Source organism: Piliocolobus tephrosceles, chromosome 10, assembly GCF_002776525.5.
Source record: "Piliocolobus tephrosceles isolate RC106 chromosome 10, ASM277652v3, whole genome shotgun sequence".
Classification (NCBI taxonomy): Eukaryota; Metazoa; Chordata; class Mammalia; order Primates; family Cercopithecidae; genus Piliocolobus; species Piliocolobus tephrosceles.
The window spans coordinates 102,665,146-102,688,774 of NC_045443.1; the positions used below are offsets into that span (position 1 = coordinate 102,665,146).

At 38.7% G+C, this 23,629-nt stretch overlaps 1 protein-coding gene across 2 annotated transcripts in view; it reads right to left on the reverse strand.

Moving 5' to 3' along the window:
- The window catches only part of ALDH1L2 (aldehyde dehydrogenase 1 family member L2), a 66,026-nt gene that overhangs the window by 5,521 nt on the left and 36,876 nt on the right, over positions 1-23,629 (reverse strand). For both annotated transcript variants that reach the window (XM_023208934.2, XM_023209013.1), the window contains 9 exons: positions 21,521-21,591; positions 21,332-21,437; positions 14,586-14,673; positions 13,403-13,496; positions 11,809-11,908; positions 8,884-8,982; positions 6,726-6,891; positions 5,266-5,371; positions 1,512-1,711 (listed from right to left, as the gene is read on the reverse strand). In XM_023208934.2, coding sequence (XP_023064702.1) covers positions 1,512-1,711; positions 5,266-5,371; positions 6,726-6,891; positions 8,884-8,982; positions 11,809-11,908; positions 13,403-13,496; positions 14,586-14,673; positions 21,332-21,437; positions 21,521-21,591 — 1,030 coding nt within the window. The remainder of the gene's footprint in view (positions 1-1,511; positions 1,712-5,265; positions 5,372-6,725; positions 6,892-8,883; positions 8,983-11,808; positions 11,909-13,402; positions 13,497-14,585; positions 14,674-21,331; positions 21,438-21,520; positions 21,592-23,629) is intronic.

Below are 23,629 nucleotides of genomic sequence, written 5' to 3' on the forward strand. Positions count from 1 at the left end.
CTGCCTCAGCCTCCTGAGTAGCTGGGACTACAGGCGCCCGCCACCTCGCCGGGCTAGTTTTTTGTATTTTTTAGTAGAGACGGGGTTTCACCGGGTTAGCCAGGATGGTCTCGATCTCCTGACTTTGTGATCCGCCCATCTCGGCCTCCCAAAGTGCTGGGATTACAGGCTTGAGCCACCGCGCCCCGCCCCACTCAGGGAGCTTTTAAGACTCCTGACCCCAGGTCACACCCTAGACCAATTAGATCAGTATCTCTGTATTTTTTGAAGCTCCCAGGTGATTTGAATCCACTGTGCAACTAAGGTTGACAACCACTGGGCTAAGGAGTTTTAAAATTGGGGAGGAAGAAACTATTAGAAAAACTGTAGTATTTTATAGTAAAACAGAACTGAAGCTGGTCGAATACACTCTCTCAAAAGACGGGTGAAACAGGGATGCCTCACTTTCTAATGATAAGTTCCCTAAGAAAGTCTCCCACCGTGATTTGGATTCAGGCATGAAAACCAGATTAAAGACATGCAAAAGGGGGGGAAACAAGCCCTTACCTTCACCCAGTGGAATTTAAAATGAGAACTACTTTTACTGTTGCAAAACATTGCCAAAATAATTAGTAAAGAGAAAATGTAACAAAACAAAACAAAAAAACTCCAAATGAACTAAACTTATCAGACTGCAATTTCAGTAAATCACAAACATTTCAGTTTTTGAAACCACACAGCAGACTGAGGGGAATAAGAGATGCGCTCTACAGCCAGACTGCCTGGCTTTGAATTCTCTCTTGCCAGTGCCTGGCTCTGTGACTTGAGACAACTCACCCAGCCTCTCTGAGCCCCATTTTCCTGTTCTGTACAATAAGATAACAGTAGTACCTATTCCTCTGAGCTCGTGTGAGAATTGCTTTTGCTTATACAGGCTAAGTGAAATGGGGCCTGGCATGGGTTTGGCACTGAAAGTAAGCTATTGCTTGAAAGGTGTGAGTGTCACTGCTCACAGTGAATTACATTTTGGGCTTTTTACAAACTCTTAAGTCTTATTGCTCAGGCTCCCCCGAACCTTGCCAATTGCAGGGTTTTTTCAGTGTTGACTCTGAAAGCCTGCCAAGAAGCTCCAAGACAGGATTTATTCTTGGAGCTCGCTGGTTATTGCTCCCCACCCATTTGCCTCTCTTGGTTCCATTTAATCTCGTGACAGCTAACCCAAGTTCATGCCAAATGTCAGATTAAACACCAAATATATTTCAGCTAAAGTATATTGTTGCAATTTCTTTTTCCTTTCAAACATTAATCTTTTGAAAAAGAGTATCTTTCCACACTATGCGTACGCTTTTCTGTGTGTATGGTATATTCAATAGAAATGTTTAATATTTTAAAAAAGAGTGCCCTTCTAAACCCAGATCTAACTGCCATGTAGGAAATGCCCCTCAAAATCATACACAAGTCATGAAACATAGAGCAGATTTTTCTGTGATGTGACAACAAAGGGAATGTGAAGCAGAAAAGTAAAGCCATACCTAAATCTTTTCCAAAGCCAGATTGTTTAACTCCGCCGAATGGGGCCGCCACATCTGTCTTGTTGTACGTGTTAATAAAAACAGTTCCTGCTTCTAGTTTTTCACTCACATACATAGCTTTGTTTATGTCTCTTGTAAAAACCCCTGAGGCCAAACCATACTCTGTATTATTTGCTCGCTGCAACACTCCATCGATGTCCCTGTGTTTTTAGGAAGACATAAAACTTCATTAAATGTAAATGTAAAGCAAAAGATTCATTTTACATTCTGAAAATTTTTCCATCTATGCTAGAAACAGGAAAACATTACTGCCATCTGCTTAATTGTTTTTTTGTTGTTGTCATTGTTGTTGTTTTTTAGAGACCAGGTATTGCTCTGTCACCTAGGCTGCAGTGCAGTGGCACAACCATAGCTCACTGCAGCCTCCATCTCCTTGGGCTCAAATGAGCCTCCCACTTCAGCCTCCCAAGTAGTGGGGACTACAGGCATGTGCCACCATGCCCAGCTAATTTAAAAAAAAAAAATTTTTTTTTTAGAGACAGCGTCTCCCTGTGTTGCCCAGGCTGATCTCAAACTCCTGGCCTCAAACTGTCTCCCAACCTTGCCCTTGCAAAGTGTTGGGATTACAGGCATAAGCCACTGTGCCCAGCCTGATTAAATTTTTATAAATGAAAAATATTAGGCTCACACCAAAAGAAAGTCCCCCAAAATATTACAAGTCTAGTATTACATTTTTCATATATATCATGTAACACCTTTTAAAATCTGACCCAAAGTCATATATTCAATCTTCTTCAATGGTTCTCATTCATGATCTCCCACTCCCTCCCCTCTCCCATGACTCCCACTTCTAGATGGATTTTCAGAGTGTCCTCCCTATTTCCTTCCATCTCTTCCGACTTTGCACACAAGGTTCAAGCCTCCTTCAGTGCCTGAAGCCGTTTCAGATCCCACCAATGCCACTGTCGAGGTGGAGAGTAGGGTGGTTCTGCGAGAGGGCTCTGGGTAAATGACTTCATCTCCCCACACCTTCATTTCTTATTGTGAAAAATGGAAATAATAATAAAAAGATCTGTCTAGTCACGAGGATGAAATGAATAAATCATGCCTGGAACACAATAAATGTTCAATAAAAGCCAGCTATCATCAGGTAGCACATATGTTTCCAAACTTAGTATTTTGGTAGAACCAACTATATAGTGCTGACTTAACTCTTCGTGTAGGTAATGGTTCGCCATCCATAAATTGGAAGATAAAAGCTCCCCGAGGGCAGATAACTTCATGTCTCATATACCTCTTTATGCTATCGTGTTGCATCGTCGAATGAGAGTGAATGGGATTACATGTGCTTATTCAACAAAATAGGTCCCGTGATTTCCCTGCCTTTGACTTAGTTTGTATACACATCCAAGTAGGTGAAGACATGAACCTACTCTTTTCTCAGTTGAGTCGAGTTCTAATGTGCCATCATAGCGTATGTCCCCTTCTTCTAGCATGATCCTAATGCTTAAAAACACACACGTTTTCTACCACATGGCCAGCAAATACAAGCCAGGTGGTTGTTGTTGTTTTTCTTTTTGAGATGGAGTCTCACTCTGTCGCCCAGGCTGGAGGGCAGTGGTGTGATCTCAGCTCACTGCAACCTTTGCCTCGCAGGTTCAAGCAATTCTCCTGCCTCAGCCTCCCAAGTAGCTGAGATTACAGGTGCCCGCCACCACACCCAGCTAATTTTTGTATTTTTAGTAGAGATGGCGTTCCACCATGTTGGCCAGGCTGGTCTCGAACTCCTGACTTCAAGTGATCCACCCGCCTTGGCCTTCCAAAGTGCTGGGATTACAGGCATGAGCCGTTGCGCCTGGCCAAGCCAGGTATTTCATTTGGTGCTCCAGCAAAGACACAAGATCTGTTCCAAAACTGGAGGAAAAAATCGTGCTGAATTTATTGAGACAGCACAGGTTTCAGTGTAGTGCCTTATGAAGGGATTTTCAAAGGCATCTTGACTATTCAAAATTTTAAACTTGCACAAGAAATCTGGAACCTAACCTGGAGTGAACTTGGACTCTGCTAAAACTCTCACACTTCCTGATGCATAGGGACCCAAATATTTATAGAATGGACTAGAGAGAGAAAGATGGTTTTATGCCATTTCTCGTTGAGGATATCACCATAGCTCCATACCACATTGTTTACGTCTACAGCAATGACAAGCATATATTGATGGCAGTAGCAACAGCGAATACTTGACTTAGTAATACTCAGAATGACCTAAGGAGGTAGACATTGTTACCAAACCATACTCTGTATTATTTGCTTGCTGCCACACTCCATCGATGTCCCTATGTTTTTAGGAAGACATAAAACTTCATTAAATGTAAAGTAAAAGATTCATGTTATGTTCTGAAAATGTTCCCATCTATGCTAGAAACAGGAAAACATTACTGCCATCTGCTTAAATTTTTTTTTAAGAGACCAGGTATTGCTCTGTTGCCTAGGCTGCAGTACAATGGCACAATCGTAGCTCACTGCAGCCTCCATCTCCTTGGGCTCAAGTGATCCTCCCACCTCAGCCTCCCAAGTAGCTGGGACTACAGGCACATGCCACCATGCCCAGCTGATGTTTTTCTTTTTTAATTTTGTAGAGACAGGGTCTCCCTGTGTTGCCCAGGCTGATCTCAAACTCCTGGCCTCAAACTATCCCCCGACCTTGGCCTTGCAAAGTGTTGGGATTATAGGAGTGAGGTGCGGAGTGGTTAAGTAACTGGCCCAAGCTCAGAGAGGTAGCGAGGGGAGAGGAGGCAGAGTTGTCCTCTGACCTACTGCACCATCCTGCCTCTGACCCTCTGTGGACTAACTGTCATCTCTGTCTGTCTCCCCTGTTAGATAATAAACTCCTTAAGGACAGGGGTTGTGACTTAACCATGTTGCAGGAGATTCCCTCAAACCTGACTTCTATTGTCTGCATGTTTAACACCAACACCATGGGAGAATGTGTGATAAGAAATGGGATAGTATGCATCTTTGGATGGATATATCCAAGGTTACTCACTACACCTTATAGTCCCCTGAAGTCTTTTATACTGTATCTATCAAAGACAGAGAAAGCCCATTCTTTATTTTTTTTCAAGTTCTCATTGGCTGAAATAAATCTAAAGCCATTCTGAAGAATTTTGTGCAGTATACCATGAGACCCCACTCTATTAAGTATTGTTTTATGAGCTCAGTTACCACTTGGTCCTCTTTGATAAGCTGAACTCTTTGCAAAGTTTCATGTAGTATCACAAACCAGCATGCCATTTACTGTTGACTATATGATGATTGTGAACATTTCTATGAAAAGTTGAATATCAAGCTTTGGGGGGCAATATCCCCTATAATAACAGCACTCTTTCTCTGGGGAAATAAGATTTCACAGATGCCACCTACCATAGGAATGTAAATGTGAAAACCAGTTTTGTTATTTCTCAGTTATTTACTTTGTTCCACAGACATCTCAAATGTCGAGTGCAGAAAAACTAAAATTTAATCAGCTAAAAGCCCATTATGTTGGCCATTAATTGAAGCTGGAAAGCAAAAATACACTATGATCTACGATGTTAGCAAAAGCGTAACTTCTAATTATTTAATTAAGTTAATTATTCTTATGGTAGAAAATTACATGTTCATTAATTTCATGCTGTGTATATAGCACAGTGGCAAAGGGGAAAAATGACTTATCTAGTCAAAACCTAAGTTAAATTGTGTCTGAAGAACCTACCCATTTTGGAATTTAGAAATGACCATAATAGGCCCAAAGGATTCCTCTTTGGCAAGGTACATGTGGTCTTCCACACCTGTGAACACGGTCGGCTCCATGAAAAAGCCTTTTTGGAAAAAACAAAGAAAAAAATGTCAACTATAGGTAAGTCATTTTCAATTAATAGTCCTCTCACTTAATTACATTATAATTTTTTCTTTCCCTCTGGCTCAGTAAAACCGAGAAGAGTTGTATTTCTCTATTTGGTGTTGGCATGCCCAGGTTCTTATTTTTTAATGTCTTTATTATGAAAATGTCAAACCTATGTAAAAGTAGAGAAAACAGTATAATGAATGGTAAAATAAATATCCATATTTTGCTCTATTTATCTTTTCCTTATTGAAATATTTTAAAGCAAATTCTAGATATCATAATTTTAACACCTGAGTATTTCAGTACAAATCTGTAAAAAATAAGGATATTTTCCTATATAACCACTATACAGTGTCATGCTTAACAAAAGTAGTAAGTATTCTTTATTCAGAATTTATATTTTAATTTCCTTAATGTCTAGAAATTAGCTTTTTTGCAGTTGGTTTGTTTGATTTAGGATTCAAATTTTTCTACACATTGTATTTGGTGTTTAAATTTCTTAAGGATCTTTTACTCTAAAACATTTCCCCATTTTGTCCTGCCCTTATTTTTTATTCCATCGTCATGTTAAAGAGATGGTCAGTTGTTCTATACATTATCTTTCTTTCTGGATTTATCATTGCTTCCTTTGGGTGATATTTGTTTCTCTATCTCTTGTATTGCTTTTTTTTCCCAATGACTTTTATTGTGATAAAATACACATAACATAAAATTTACCATTGTAACCATCTTTAAGTGTATGGCTCAGTATTATGAAATTCATAATATGCAACCTTCCCCACCATCTATTTTCATAACTATTTTCAGCTTATAAAACTGAAACTCTATACCCACTAAAAAATAACTTCCTGTTCCTTCCTCCCTCCCTACTGCAGTTCTTATGAATAGAAAGATTGGCCTAAATGTATAATTAGATTCAGCTTAAGCTTTTTTGGCAGGCGCACTTCATAGGTGATACTGTGTATTACACATTTCATTCCATCAGGAGACACGTATTATCCAGTTGTCTCTCCTTTTGTTTTGTTTTATTTTGTTTTGTTTTGTTTTGTTTGAGAGAGTCTCACTCTGTTGCCCAGGTTGGAGTGCAGTGGCTTGATCTCAGCTCACTGCAGCCTCCTCAGCTCACTTTAACCTGCTTCCTTGGTTAAAGTGATTCTTGTGCCTCGGCCTCTCCAGTAGCTGGGATTACGGGTGCACGCCACCACACTGGGCTAATTTTTGGTAGAGATGGAGTTTCACCACATTGGCCAGGCTGGTCTTAAACTGTCGCTGTCCATTCCAACTGAAGAAGGCGGGCACCCAGTAAACCCCCAGAGAGGTGATCTTACCTGGCCTTTGGACTTGTCTTCCTCCATACACCAAAGTGGCCCCCTCTTTCACTCCAGTTTCACAGTACTGCAGCAGCTTTTCCAGATGGGCCTTATGATTTTGGGGCCCGTGATCAGTGGATCTGTCAAGTGGATCACCAATTTTCATCTTTTTAATTTCTTCTACCTGTATGTTACCCAGTCCATAAAAACACAACTCATTGTTAATAATAATGGAGTTTCTACCACGTGGTAGGTGTTATACTGAGGTGTTTATAGATGTTTTGTCATTTAGTCTTTACAATAGCACTAGAGGTAGGGGTGGTTTTGGTTTTTTTTTTTTTCCTTTTTGGAGACAGGGTCTTACTCACTCTGTCATCCATACTGGATCACAGTGGCATGGCACGGCTCACTGCAACCTTGAACTTCTAAGCTCAAGTGATCCTCCCACCTCAGCCTCTCAGAAGAAGAAACTGAGGCTTAGAGGGGTTAAATAAGTGCCCACAACCACTAAATACTGTAGACTTTTTTCCACTTGAAATCCGAAGTCCTTAACCACTACCTACTAGCACAATATAAGCTACATACACTATATGAAAATTATCCTAAATGTTAATCCATTAAGAATAGCAAACTGATGTTCTGAAATATTTATTATTATCACATATTTACACTCTTCATGGCAAAAGAATTTCTAAAATGGTCACATTGTTATCTTTTTTTTCCTCCTCAAATGTGGTAGACTGCCCTTGTAAAATTCTCATGGTACAGCCATGCCAGATGCCTCACTAGAATGCTCTGATGAAAAACAATCTTTACTGCACAATGTTCATCACTGACATGTCTTTGTAATTACCTCTTCTACTCCTCAGTTATCTTAACCTACTTCTGCATCTTCTAAGGTTAAGTCCAATTCTGGTACGAAGAATGGGAGTTATGACCCAGCAGGTCCATGACTTTGAATTTAGGCCTGGCCATAATCTCTTAGTGCATTCCCCAGGGTTCTGCGCTGGATGAGAAGTTCTGAGTGGCCAGGGACCATGTCTGCCTTGTTCACCTTTATATTCCCAGCATGCAGTGTTTGGTACCAAGTAGGTGCTTGAGAAATGCTGCTGAAGAATGAATACGAACAGCCTGTTTGTAAAACATGCTTGTTGATGTACTAATACAGCAAATCCTTGATATTTCTGGTCTCAGTGTTTCAAATTTCAACAAGTTGTAGCTGATTGTGAAAGCCTATGACATGTAGCACTGCAGACTTTACTTTAGTGAGACACAAAATTAAATTACACTGTGATGTTCAGGAGGCAGCCACTGCCTACCTGACTGCCCTCCATCTGCCTGTCTATATGACTTCCTTGTTACTCATTCTCATGAAGAAAGAATATCTTTGTTTTTTTGGTGGGTGGGGGTGTAGGGAATTGGCTCTGAGGAAAAAAAATCACTGGGTGCTGGTTTTGCAAATATAAGCAAATTCATGATTAATACTACCTTCATAATAACATGTTATAGTATAAGTTAGAGTTTATTTTAGCCACATAATTCATCTTAACACTCCTATAGATGACTTTTAGTCGCATATTTATGGAGTCATGATCAATGTACTGGGGCTGTTTATTTATTTAGCTAGTTACTTTAGTGGAAGGAATTATATGCTATCATGTCAACTGCAATTGGGGATTCGTGGTGTATCTCTCATAGTTTATTTAGAGATTCATAAAAATCTAGGAGTGTAACTCTCACACGTGTCAAGGATCTAATATATTAGAAATGTAGAGTAAGGTATCATAGCTCTTCAACATACTTTATCAGGTTTTTATATAAACCTCTTTTTTACTATAAAAAAAGCATAAGCACATGTGGAAGTAGACACATAATATAGTGAAACCCCATGTACTCATCACCGAGCTTCAACAACTACCAACTTCTGGCCAATTTATTCCCCTACTCATTTCCTGTCCTCCGGGGTTATTTTGAAGCAAATTTCAGACATCATATAATTTAATCTGTAAATATGCCAGTATGTAGCTATAAAAAAACTAAGGGCTGATTTTTTTTTTTAAACATAACCGCAATACTGTTATCACACCTGAAAATTCATGAACAATCCTAGAAGTATGATTTTTCAAGTAAAAGCAAAATCTCTAAACGACTCAGGGTAAATGTGAAGGTGCCTCACCACTCTTGTCACAAATTCGTCGTGGATGGATTCTTCCACAAACAACCGCCCAGCAGCAATACAGTTCTCTCCTTTGTTGAAAAATACTGCTCCCATGCCCTTCAGTGGGAGAAAAGAAAATACTGCTAACATCATTTGAGAAGTCAAGATTCCCATAAAGTTGTACACAGAGGGAATTAGTTGTTTTTGGAAGACAGCAGACAACATAGATAAGTCATAGACAATCCTCTTGGCCTTGTTAGTGATAAGAGATTCTTGGAGATACTCTGTTTTGATTTAGCATGATTTGAGAGATTTTGCTTATCCTTTCCCCGTTTTGGTCCACAAGCATTTTTTTTAAAAATGTATGTGTAACAATAAAGATGTACCATTAGAAGCAAATTTTGTGTTAAAAGAAAATCTAGGCCAGGCGTGGTGGCTCACGCTTGTAATCCCAGCACTTTGAGAGGCTGAGGTGGGCAGATTATGAGGTCAGGAGTTCAAGACCAACCTGGCCAACACAGTGAAACCCCATCTCCACTAAAAATACAAAAATTAGCTGGGCGTGGTGGCAGGTCCCTGTAATCCCAGCTACTCAGGGGGCTGAGGCAGGAGGATCGCTTGAACCCGGGAGGCAGAGGTTGCAGTGAGCTGAGATCACACCACTGCACTCCAACCTGGGTGACAGAGCTAGATTCCATGTGACATTCCATGTAACATTCCATCTATGACAGAACATAGATTCACTATGTTGCTGAGGCTGGTCTCAACACTTGGGCTTAAGCAATCCTCCTGCCTTGGCCTAGAAAATCTAGATTATTCTATAAATTTAAATGTAATAACTTGTATAGAAAGTTTTGCTTTTAAAAATCTCTACATTAGATTGTATAATCATAATTTTTAAAAAATTTTATTTGTATTTATTTATTTATTTAAGACAGTGTCTCTGTTGCACAGGCTGGAGTGCAGTGGTGTGATCATAGCTCACTGCAGCCTCACCTTCCTGGGCTTAAGTGATCCTCCCATCTCAGTCTCCCTAGTAGCTAGGACCACAGGTGAACACTACGCTGGGCTAATTTTATTTTTTTGTAGAGACAGGGTCTTGCCATGTTGCTGGTCCTGAGCCCCAAGGCTCAAGTGATCCTTCTACCTCGACCTCCCAAAGTACTGAGATTATAGGCGTAAGCCACCATGCCCAGCCATAAATCATAAATATTTAGAAAGCCTCTCTAACCCCCTCATGAAAAGAAATACCTACTTTTCAAGGAGAAGTTTGAGAAATCTTTGAAATGAAGGCACTCAAAAATGACAGATTTGGAAGACTGATGCACTTTGTGCATTTTTCCCTTTATAGAAATCCAGTTTCTAATTCACCTGCAGGAAACCTCCCTGGACTGTATATATTTAAAAAAAAAAGGATGTGGCTGCGTGCAATGACTCACACCTGTAATTCCACCCATTTGGGAGGCCAAGGCAGGAGGATCACTTTAGCCCAGGAGTTTAAGACCCGCTTGGGCAAGATAGTGAGATCCCATCTCAAAAACAAAAAGTATAATGAATGCTTTGAAATAACATGCTTTTCCTGTGCATACATTTTATCTGTAAACATTACAAAAACATGTTGACCATCTTGGGTTTGGAGTTCTTAAATGGTTAAAACAGACTCTTTAAGGTTATATATTCCTAACCCAGACATTCAGGGGAGTCCCAACCCCTGATGTCAGTTTGAGTACCCCCAGCCATTATCTGTCACTGAAACCTCCAGACGGTCCATTCAAAGGCCCTGGCCACAGGGGTACTTGGTTCTTCTTCACTCCCAGGCCACTCCATTCTCTTTGGGATGCTAACATGATGAAGTTTGGCTGTGAGTGTGCATTAAAATTACAGTTAGGGGCAGTGGTGAACAGAGTCTGCTTAGTGCACAGGCTGGACAGTTGTACAGAACTGGGAAGACCGTAAGTTTCCCCCACAATTACAAGAAAGCACAACCCACGCCAAGCATTGACTCATTATATGTCTGTGTCCCAGAGGTGAAGAATGACAACTAGGCCAATGTTTGTTTGTTTTAACCTTTACATTTTATTTAAAATAAGCCTTTATCCTTTGAAATGGTTTAAGACTCACAAGGTGTTGGAAAAATAGTGTGAGAGTTCCTTTGTGCCCTTTATCTAGCTTCCCCCGTGATAACATCTTATAAAACCATAGTACATTGTTAAAACCAGGAAACTGATGTTGCTAATTACTTGTTAAATATTAAACCCTTTGTTGTGTCTAAAAGGCTTACCAGAAGCTCCATGTGCAAAACAGGTAAAAGCAGGACTGTTCAGGTTGATGGGGTGAGATGTTGTAGGGAAAGGAGGGAGAAGCTAGAAGCCCTAATAGAATATCTTTTGAACTTTTCTACATGCCTGCTATGACTTATATCCTGTTTTAAAAACACCTTAGTAGGGGAATTATAAAGACATATTTTTAAAAACTAAGTGCTCTGAGTATTCCCAATTCTAAGCATAAAAACGATGGTTTTAATTTATGACTAGACAAAAACCAAATGTCATTTAAGACCTCTGATAAAGAAAGAGGTGAATTGTGTTTTAGAAGCAAACACCTTTTTTTTTTTTTTTTTTTTGAGATGGAGTCTCACTGTGTCGCCCAGGCTGGAGTACAGTGGTGTGATCTCAGCTCACTGCAACCTCCGCCTCCTGGGTTCAAGAGATTCTCCTGCCTCAGCCTCCTGGGTAGCTGGGACTACAGGTGCCCACCACCATGCCTGGCTAATGTTTTTGCATTTTTATTAGAGACAGGGTTTCACCATGTTGGTCAGGCTCATCTCGAACTCCTGATCTTAAGTGATCCACCCGCCTCGGCCTCCCAAAGTGGTGGGATTATAGGCGTGATCCACTGCACCTGGCCCAGGCACTTATTTACTTGAATTTGACCCTCTCTTACCATTCGCACAGCCTTGTCAAGTTCACAGTCATTAAATATTATAAGTGGAGACTTGCCACCAAGCTCAAGGGAAACTTTCTTCAAGTTGCTCACAGCACAGCTGGAGGAATATAAATGAGAAATGAGCATTTAGTTAACATCTCTCTCTCTCTCTGTCTCACACACACAAGAGACACACTTTTTAAGCTGTAAGTTACCACCTGGCATGGAAAACATATTGAGCCTCAGTAATATTAAGAAACTTATTCAAGGCCAGGCACAGTGACTTACAACTGTAATCCCAGCACTTCAGGAGACCAAGGCAGAAGGGATCCTTTAAAGCCAGCAGTGTGAGACCAGCCTGAGCAACATGGCAAGACCTCATCTCTATAAAAAACAAGAAAATTAGGCAGGCATGGTGGTGTGCGCCTGTAGTGCCAGCTGCTTGGGAGGCTGAGGCAGGAGGATCGCTTGAGCCCAGGAATTCGAGGCTGCAATGAGCTGTGATCACCACTGCACTCTAGCCAGGTTGACACTGTGAGACCGTGTCTCTTAAAAAAAAAAAGAAAGAAAGGAAAAGGGAAAACTTATTCATAGATAAAACATAGAAGGTAGAATGGTGATTATCATTGAAGCTGAGTGATGAGTACATAGAATTCATCTTGCTTTTCTGCTTTCTATATATTAGAACTTTTCCATAATAAAAAATTTTCAATAATGTTACGGTCAAATGATTAGAGATTCTCATAAGTTAATTCAAATTCTTTAGAAATTTTGGTTACATAAAAGGCTGGCAAGGAATTAAACCTCTAACCAGACTACTGAAGCATTGGGAGAAAAAATACCAATTTTTAAAAGTATGCTGTTTATTTTTCCTTTCTTACAAAAGTATTTTTATTTAAAACACTTTGAAAAGACCTCCCCCAAAATGCAAACAGAAGAAAAAAATCACAAAATTCCGTTCCATGCCTCAGTGACCATTGTTTTTACCATTTTGATATACTACCTATTTGTGATCTGTCCTACCATAGCTTTTGCCTTGTTTAACATAGTTGAGATCATCCAGTATATACAATCTTATACTTTATTTTTATTTCCATTTATTAACAACAGTTTTCAATGTTATTAAAATTCTCTGTGAACGTGACTGCACAGTGTTCCATTACATTGACATATTTTAACAACTGGTTTATTTTGGACATTTAGATTGCTTACAGTTTAAACAAATATTGCTTTGGGGGACTCCATTTTATGAATAATCCAGGTTTGTCATATAAAATATATAAATTTCACATGTATGTATCTTTTCGGTTTTTTACCCATACTCTGAAAACAATTTGGGCCACAGCTTTAATACAGAAAGCCTTTTGTGCTGAATTGTTAAAACTACCAGTAGGGTGTAGAATTTCAACATAGCTTTGGTTTTATTAACTCTGGGCTTTAATGCTTTGGAAAGTATTTTATTACTTTCAAATATTTCAGTACTCAGCAGTGATAAGTAGATTTCCTTCCAAAGTAGATGTAGTTTTCCTCACTCAAAAAGTACCCTGTTTAAACAAAAATTGAAACCTCGTTTAATAGGATCTGCAGTGAATCAACATATTAAAACCAATACCTCTTCATGATCTGTTTGCCAATAGAAGTGGAACCAGTGAAACCAAGTTTGCGGATGTCAGGATGTTCAGACAGATGTTGTCCTGCTATGCCACCTGTAGAATTAGGGAATAAAACATGAATTAAAACATACTCAGCCAGGTGCGGTGGCTCAAGCCTGTAATCCCAGCACTTTGGGAGGCCAAGACGGGCGGATCACGAGGTCAGGAGATCGAGACCATCCTGGCTAACACGGTGAAACCCCGTCTCTACTAAAATACAAAAAACTAGCCGGGCGAGATGGCAGGCGCCTGTAGTCCCAGCTACTCGGGAGGCTGAGGCAGGAGAATGGCGTGAACCCGGGAGACGGAGCTTGCAGTGAGCTGAGATCCGGCCACTGCACTCCAGCCTGGGTGACAGAGCGAGACTCCGTCTCAAAAACAAACAAACAAACAAAAAAACATACTCAAGGCCGGGCACGGTGGCTCACACCTGTAATCCCGGCACTCTGGGAGGCTGAGGCAGGCGGATCACGAGGTCAGGAGTTTGAGACCAGCCTGACCAACATGGTGAAACCCTGTCACTACTAAAAATACAAAAATTAGCCGGGCATAGTGGCACACGCCTGTAATCCCAGCTACTCAGGAGGCTGAGGGAGAATCACTTGAACCTAGGAGGCGGAGGTTGCAGTGAGCCAAGATCGCGCCATTGCCCTCCAGCGTGGGCAACAGAGTGAGACTCTGTCTCAAAAAACAAAAACAAAAACATACTAAAATTCTTATAGTGAAGATGGCTTTAAATTCATGAAAGTAGATAGTCTAAGCTCTCATCGACACCTTAGTTTTACATTTTCTGTATTAATTGCAAACTGATGAAAGTCTAAAATAATACCCTTTATGAAATTATCAGACTCCCAAAATAATGATGGGTAAGCCTTGATTTTTATCTTGAAAATCAAAATGAAACATCTCAGGGTAATTTTACATGATTGTACAACCCCCCTCCCCACTGCCACTCACCCACCACTGTATTTCCACTCTAAGATTTTAGCACATGGGAAGTATATTCATCCTTAACTGTTTGGTAAGTTGTATTTAGTTTTAATACAGTTATAATTCAGGACAAGTCTCTAGTGGTAAAACAGTCACTCAGCTCCCCCAGTACCATTCATTAGTTATAGCACAGTGAGTCATTTAGTGGCTTGCCTGAGCCAGGAATGATGTTGATGACCCCCTTTGGAAAGCCTGCTTTCACAGACAGTTCTGCAAACTTCAAAGCAGTCAAGGGCGTGACCTGAGGAGAAGCAGACAGCAATTACCTTCTTCAGGCTCTAATCTGACCTTTAGCCCAGAACCCAGTTTTCCCTTGATAGCTGCACTAGAGCTTATTTTATTATTATTGTACATTGTCTTATTTTTTTATTTTGCCATAATTTCAGACTTACAAAAAGATGCAAAAATAGTACAAGTATTCCTTATATACATTTCCATTCAGATTCCTCAAATGTTAACATTTTACTGCATTTGCTTTATCTTTCTATATATATTTTTCTAAACTATTTTTTAAAGACATATTTAAGGGGTGTCTTTTTCTGAACTGTTTAAGAATACAGTAAAGACATACCCCATACTTCTAAATACTTCTGTGTGCATTTTCTATAAAACCAGAAATTCTTTTACATAACCATAGTACAATTATCAAAATCAGGAGATTAACAACTGATAGAATACATGATTTGCAGACCACATTCAGATTTCACCAATTATCCCAATAATGTCTTACAGCAAAAGAAAATCCAACATCTGCATTACATTTAGTTCTATCTGTAGTCTCCAGTAATCTAGGAGAATTTCTGAGTTTTCTATTTCATTACACTAACATTTTTGAAGAGTACAGGCCAGTTATTTCATACAATGTCTCTTTGCTTGGATCTGTCTGATGTTTTCTCATGATTAGATTCAAGTTATGCACTTTTGGGAACAATACCACTGGAGCGATGCTGGGCTTTTCTCAGGACATCACATCGGGAGGCACGTGCTGTAGAATAGTTCCAATACTGGAAAGTTGATTTCGATTATTTGGCAAATGTGGTCTGCCAACTTTCATCGCTGTAAGTTACTATTTTATACATTGTAGTTAATAAATATTTTGTGGGGAGGTACTCCTCAAATTTTTATCCACTAGTTTTAGTATCCATGGATAATTTCTGGATAATAATCATTAAGTATTATGATGGTTGCCAAATGGTGATTTTCCAATTCCATCATTCCTTTTACATGTACTTGTTGGCTCTCTAAGTGTTTTCCTTTCTGTTTAATTAATTAATATCAGTGTGAACACATAGATTCTTACTGTAATCAGCACGTTGTCATCTTTTACTATTGTTATTGATTTTGATGTGCAGTCGTTCTAGATTTGGCTGAGGCAGTCCCTTTAGTATGGCCCCTTATCATTCTGCCATGCCCCTATTACTCTTCGAGCATTACATTGCTTTCAGGCCCAACAAAATATTTCAGATTCATCTTGATTCTTCCCTACTCCAGCTCCTTCTCCAAGGAGCCCAAGTTTCTTTGAGAGAAGAATGGTATTTTGGAAACCAAGATATCTGGACATTATTGAGGGGTCATCGCTTCTAGGCCCTTTTAGCAGACAGAGCTGGGAAAGAGATGTATGTATACACAACACACACACACACCCCTAAATATATGTGTGTATCTATCCCACATATGCCTATATCCATTTCTTTATTTAACTATCTAAATACATTAAAACCCATGAGTTTACACTGATACCTTTATCCAATACCCCAGGGTCTATTCTATCCTTCTGCCCTTTTTACATTTGTCATTCTCTTCTCCAAGAAAGAGAGACATGGCTCCCATTATTCACAATATATTTAATTATTTGCTTAATCCTAAAACATAGAGAAAGTAATTTGAGAATTGTTAAGCCATGTCCCTGTGAAAAAGAAGCCTATTAATTAGAGTTGAATATGTATTTGGGGTTTTTTTTGTTGTTGGTTTGCGTTGCCTTTATCCTGAGGACATATAGTCCGAAGTTAGTCAAAAATGAGTTGGGTTCATGCTTCCTCACTCTCTTCAATGGAGTCATGTTATTCATTTGAAATGTGGCTTAATTTGTTTTGTTTACATTTACTTTTAGGATTTTGGCCCCATCTTTGTTGATTATATTTCTTTTTTGTTGTTGTCATTGAATATGGGGAATATGCTTCCAAAAGTCAGGACTATTCAAACGTCCATTCAGAGAATGTTGTTCTCCCACCCTCCTTTCCACCCCATTCATCCCATGTTCTATAGATAATCAGTTTCATTAGTCTCAGTTTATCTTTCCTGTGTTTCCTTTTATTCAAATCAGCAAATACATATTTTCTTATTTTCCCTTCTTTCTCACACAAAAAGTGGCATAATATGGATCTCACCTTAAACATCTATTATAGCAATGCAAATCTCCAAAGCAAAATGAAAGCAATACCTTCACACTCTTAAAAACCAACGTCCATTCAGTCTTAAGTCAGTACTTGGTTAGCTTGGACTCTAAAAATGGGATGTGCAAGAGGATCCATTGAGGTGCGAAAAGAAAATAGTGGAACTTTTATTTATATATTTTAGCTGACAAAGATATGAAATAAATGAACCATAACTAACATTTATTGTATGGCTGGATAATGCTACTCTCACACAGTCTGAATGAAGGTCATATGGTCATAGGTCACAAAGGTATGGGCAGTGTCCTAGGAAAGAATAGAGGCTCAGCAGGCCAAGAGGGTAGCAGTGGTTCCTTCCCTTGCTTATTTGCTTTCAGAAGATTGCCCTCTGATGAAGTTTACAGGCGGATTACATGGTTTCACAGACTATGTTATTATCTTAATTAAGTTTGTCTTCATAAAATGGACAAGTGGCCAAAAAATGTGCATAGAAACTGCACAATAAATAATAATGTTAACAAGCAAACAAGAAAGAGGCAGGGCTACCACTTTTCCTCCTTCTAGTAACAGGTCCATGACAGTCACATTGTGAGGTTTGTAAAATGTCAGTGTAGATTTAACTCGATGAGAAGTTGGCCCAAAATATTTGAAGTTATCAAGACTGTTAAAATAGTGGATTTACATCTAGTATAGTTGAAGATGATCCTAGCCCAAGTATATCTGATTATGTCTTGGTATGAAACCATCATAATTAGAAAGATGTTTAAAAACTATCCTGAATTAATTATAATTCTTTTAAAGTAAAAATATAAAGATTTTAAAATGCCATTTATAAATAAAATAAATGGTTTCATCTCTATCACAGCTCTTTTCATTTCTATTGATTTTCTTCCATTTGGCTATCCAGTGTCCCTGCAGGATTATAGGTTTGCATAATATATGGGAAAGCCTCTAGTATGGTTCTGGGCAAGTGTAGGTCATTGCTAAATATGAGGTTAATAAAGTCAGAACTTGTCACACCTGGACCAAACCACTCTAGGCCATGAAAATCTGCTTTCTTTTGTATGGAGCCAGGAGGGAATCTTTCACACATATAACAAAGCAGACAACCGGTTTAAGAAGAGTCATCTAAATTCAGTCCTCTTGACATTCACACAGCGCCCTAATATTATAAATGCATCACTGCATAATATTATCCAATAAAATAAAAAAGTCCAGCATAACAATGGCACCTTTGGGTCTTTCATTCTCAGGATTTAAATTTTCTTCAACTATAAAACTGCCAGTTTTAAACTGCAGATAGAGCCAGACTGTAATTTCCATGGGGACAGAAACTTTGTGTATCTTCATCACTATTACCTGCCTGGCAACTGGTATGCACTCAAAGAATGTTTGTAATTTTTGGACATTACATATACTCATTGCCATTCCTCAGTAATTAGCACTCTCATTGGATATCATTCAGTGGTTCTCCACCCTGGCTGTGTCTTGGAAAAATGTGAAGCTTTTAAGCAATACCAGTGTGTGGTCTCCAACTCAGAGCAATTAAATCAGATCTCTCCTTTTAAAATGCTGATATGGGGCCCCATCTCTGCCAGTGGGGCCCCATATCAGCATTTTAAAAGGAGAACTTTAGGTGATTCTAATGTACAGCCAGTGTGGAGCTCTACTGGGCTAGATTATCTGTCTCCTCACTTCACTCAGCTAGCTTCTTGCTGTTTAATGTGTTGTGCACCCATTAAACAAGAGTGGGAAACGGTAGTCTTGTATAATGCTGGTGAGCTAATACGACCCCCATGGATGGCTTTGTCAATATCTATCACACAAATATATGTATCTTTTAACTGAGGGATTCTGCAATTAGAAACATACCCTATAAATATACTTGCACATGTGCATTATACTTATAAGGTTTATAAGGTTATTAACTGTAGCATGGTTTATACAGCAAAAGGAGAGAAAATCTGAATATCCATAATTATGGATTGGTTAAATAAAATGTTTTATCTATATGATGGAAACTGCTAAAAAAAAAGGAAGAATTTTTTTTTTTTTGGTAAGTATATAAAATGCTACTTTTTGTGTGTGTTTTTAAAAATTTTATTTTATTGTGGTAAGAACATTTAATGTGAGCTCTACTCTCAACAAATTTTGAAGTGTAAAATATAGTAGTATTAACTATAGGTACAATGTTGTACAGAGGACCTCTAGAACTTATTCATCTTACATAATTGAAGTTGTTGTTTTGTTTGTTTCTTTGTTTTTTGAGACAGAGTTTCACTCTTGTTGCCCAGGCTGGAGTACAATGGTGCGACCTCGGCTCACCGCAACCTCTGCCTCCCAGGTTCAAGCGATTCTCCTGCCTCAGCCTCTGGAGTAGCTGGGATCACAGGTGCCCACCACCATGCCCAGCTAATATTTTGTATTTTTAATAGAGATGGGGTTTCACCATTTTGGCCAGGGTGGTCTTGAACTCCTGACCTCAAGTGATCCACCTGCCTTGGCCTCCCAAAGTGCTGGGATTGCCGGGCACGGTGGCTCAAGCCTGTAATCCCAGCACTTTGGGAGGCTGAGGCGGGCGGATCATGAGGTCAGGAGATCGAGACCATCCTGGCTAACATGGTGAAACCCCGTCTCAACTAAAAATACAAAATTTAGCCAGGCGTGGTGGCAGGTGCCTGTAGTCCCAGCTACTCGGGAGGCTGAGGCAGGCGAATGCTGTGAACCCGGGAGGCGGAGCTTTCAGTGAGCCGAGATTGCGCCACTGCACTCCAGCCTGGGTGACAGAGCGAGACTCTGTCTCAAAAAAAAAAAAAAAATAGACGAAGTGCTGGGATTACAGGCGTGAGCCACCTCACCTGGCCAGTAATTGAAACTTTATGCCCATTAATTAGCAATATATACATATACACATATATAATTATATATATCTACATATAATATCTCTCTACATATACATATAGAACTACATATTCATAAATATACACATATATGTGTACAGACTATCATTGGAATATCTAAGCCACTAATAGATAACAATTAATCCCATTGGTTGTCTCTGGGAGGTAAACTGGTTGGCTGGGGAGTAACAGAAGGGAGACATTTCACTATCTACCTCTTTGTATCTTTTGAATTTTGAAAACTTTGAATGTATACCTACTTTTTCAAATCGTTTTTAATTATTAAAACAAAATGGCCATGGTCACATGACCATGTAGCTATGCCAAATGAAACTATTTTTTTAAGCTCTGAAAGAAGAAATGAAAGAGTTGAGAGGTAACAAATTATAAACTCTTCTAGAATAAAGACCAAGTTTTCTCCATGAATTATGCACCTCAGAATGCCTACTACATAGTAAAGTTACCTGCATATAACAGAAACCTACATATAACAGAAACTTCTTAAGTTACCTGCATATAACAGAAACTTCTTAATTAAGAAGTTTGTTTTTCTTCTTATTTTGCATAGTGCACTTTATATAGTAAAGTCTCAGCCAGTGTTAACTTGGCTGCCACATTTTTTTCTTAAAAAGCTATTGTAGCATTAAAAGATTTTTTTGAAAACTACCTTAACTATTTCTTAAAAGTATTTTCTTGTTATCCATCTGGATATATTTTTATAATTACAGATGTTCTTTTACATGCTTTTCCCTCATCTTCTACATCTTTACTATATATATATAGTGAGCTAATATATATATTATATATTATTATCTTATATATTATATAATATATAAGATATTATAATATATATTATATATAGTGAGCTAATATATAATACATATAAATATATATTTTGTATAATATATGATATATATTATAATATATAATATATAGTGAGCTAATATATAATACATATAAATATATATTTTATGTAATATGTTATATATAATATATAATATATATTATTATATATAATATATAGTGAACTAACATAATACATATATATTTTTTAGACAGTCTCATTCTGTTATGTTACATAATATATAATATATAGTGAACTAATATATATAATACTTTATATATATATATATATATTTTTTTTTTTTTTTGAGACAGAGTCTCGCACTGTTGCCCAGGCTGGAGTGCAGTGGCACAATCTCGGCTCATTGCAAGCTCTGCCTTTACAGTATTTTTGGCAATTAAATTTGAATACCTGCATAATACTTTTTCTGATATCTCATAATTACTCTAAATAATTCCCTAAATGTTGGGCACGTGGCATTTTGCAAGAATTGAATTGGTTTGTAGAAAGTCAATGGACTTCACTGATATGCACCATGCTTGCTTCTATTATTATGAAAATTTTAAATTGTGGAATCTCCATACAATGTTATTAGGTAGCTATTAAAAATGAGTATTTACTGACATGAAAAGTTGTCCATGATGTATGAGAAAAATGCCATACGATCTCATTTTTGTTTGCTATTTATAAATACATGTCACTCTTTTGAAGTACTGGATGTAAGAAAGAGGCGATTCTGTACCTGGCCCTTTGTGGCCTTACCTGTGCTGGCTTGAGCACTAAGGTATTGCCTGCTGCCAAACACGCAGCACTCTTCCACGCCAGCATCATCAGCGGGTAGTTCCAGGGAATAATAATGGCACAGACACTGCAGGGGAAGAAATTCGACACGCTTAGTTGTTTCAAATAACACAACTCATGATTCACTCAGAGGCACTCTCCTTATCTTACCCGAGTGGCTCTTTCTTGGTGAAGGTCAGATTGCGATTTGGACGGGCCTGGTTGATTGGAATAGTAGAACCCTAAAGAATAAGAAAAGTTGATACTTATTTTACTAATTTAAATAAGTAAATTTCATCTCAAAGGATCCATTTTCTGTCTTCCTCTCTTACTTTTTGTTAGCTGATATGCAAGAGTGTTTGTTGATAAGAACAAACACTTATCAAAGTGTTTGCCAAAGAAGGAACAGCTATTTGTTTCTCAAGAGAACCATGAAACACAGGAGAATAAACATAATTCTCATTTTGTTCATTCCCAATTGCTTGGCCTGGCAGAGAATGTGAACTGCCTGCCTATTATCCACTCTCCCCTCTGTCCTTAGTAACAGAATCCCTGTATTAATAATGGGTACAGCAATATGCCTAGATCAAATACTATGGTTCCCATTCTCCAGGTTAGGGATGGTCAGTGGAAGATATAAGCACAAAGCATTGGAAGGTGACTGCTATTTAAACTAGACTAACTCAACTCCTTTATTTTTCCCTTCATGTCTGCTTCCTCCTTCTTCCTGTTTAGACTATTGCTGAAATGGCTGGCACTGCAGTGATTTTCTTGAGATCATGAATCAACCTTCAGGGTGGAGGTCACATGGTACTAAAGATGGCCTGGCAAAGACAGAAAAAGAGTTTGCATCTCACATACTCGTCCTGACTGCCTTTCTTTGGACTCCTTGAAAGTGAGAGAAAAATAATAGGGTTAAAAAACAGGATTAAGTTGGCTGTTATATGCAGCCAATTGAATCCTAACAGATTCACAATAGTAGGCTTTAATGAAAGCTATTCATTTGCTTTGCCACATAAATCTTATTGCTACTACTAATAGAATGTACAATTTCTTAAAATACTTGTAGCCAGTTATGTCTTTGGAATTCATAATTTTTTGGACTTTAGAAACGTAATATAATGCATGTACCTTATATTATCTGCTACTCCAGCAGGATTTGAAGGATTTGAATAAGCCTCCCATAATCAAACACACTAGTATTTTTTTTTTTTTTTTTTTTTTGAGACGGAGTCTTGCTCTGTCGCCCAGGCTGGAGTGCAGTGGCCGGATCTCAGCTCACTGCAAGCTCCACCTCCCAGGTTCACACTATTCTCCTGCCTCAGCCTCCGGAGTAGCTGGGACTACAGGCGCCTGCCACCTCGCCCGGCTAGTTTTTTTGTATTTTTTAGTAGAGACGGGGTTTCACCGTGTTAGCCAGGATGGTCGTGATCTCCTGACCTCGTGATCCGCCCATCTTGGCCTCCCTTAAGTTCTAGGGTACATGTGTACAACGTGCAGGTTTGTTACATAGGTATACATGTGCCATGTTGGTTTGCTGCACCCATTAACTCATCATTTACGTTAGGTATTTCTCCTAATGTTAGCCCTCCACCCCCTGACAGGCCCCACTGTGTGATGTTCCCCTCCCTGTGTCCATGCAAACACACTAGTATTGATTCACTGAAATATATGAATATTCACTCTAAGTGATGTAAATAAATATTATTAATAGATTATGTTCATTCAAGTCAGGGTTTGGCATCAAATGAGTTTGAACCAATCAAACAATTTTCAGGTTTCAGAGCTATTTGGATTTCATAACTGGGGATAAGAGATGGACCTGAACTACCATTAGTAAATATCAATATATGCATGACTTTGTGGCTGAATCACAATAAAAACTTCATTTTTGTGCAAACCTGCTATGTTGCAGAGTTGTCTAATCCTGTAGTGTACAAATACTTGTTTCTAGTCCTCAAAACATAACTTGCAAAGTATGTATTATTGTGACCATTTTATAGAGGAGGAAAGTAAGGTTCTGAGAGATAAAACAACTTTAACAACATTGGCTGATACGGGCCAAAGCTGACTTGGACTCAGGTCTGTCTGACTGTACATTAACATTGTTGGCAGCAGTGTACTCAGTTCTGAAATACGATGTTTCCCAGTCTCCTTAGCAGATAGAGATGGTCAAGGAGGGATATGAGCAAAAGGTACTGGGAAGGTAAGAATGCTTTGTGAAATTCCTCTTACCACTCCCCCTTTCTCACTTGCTTCTTTTTGCTGCTGGGAATGTGG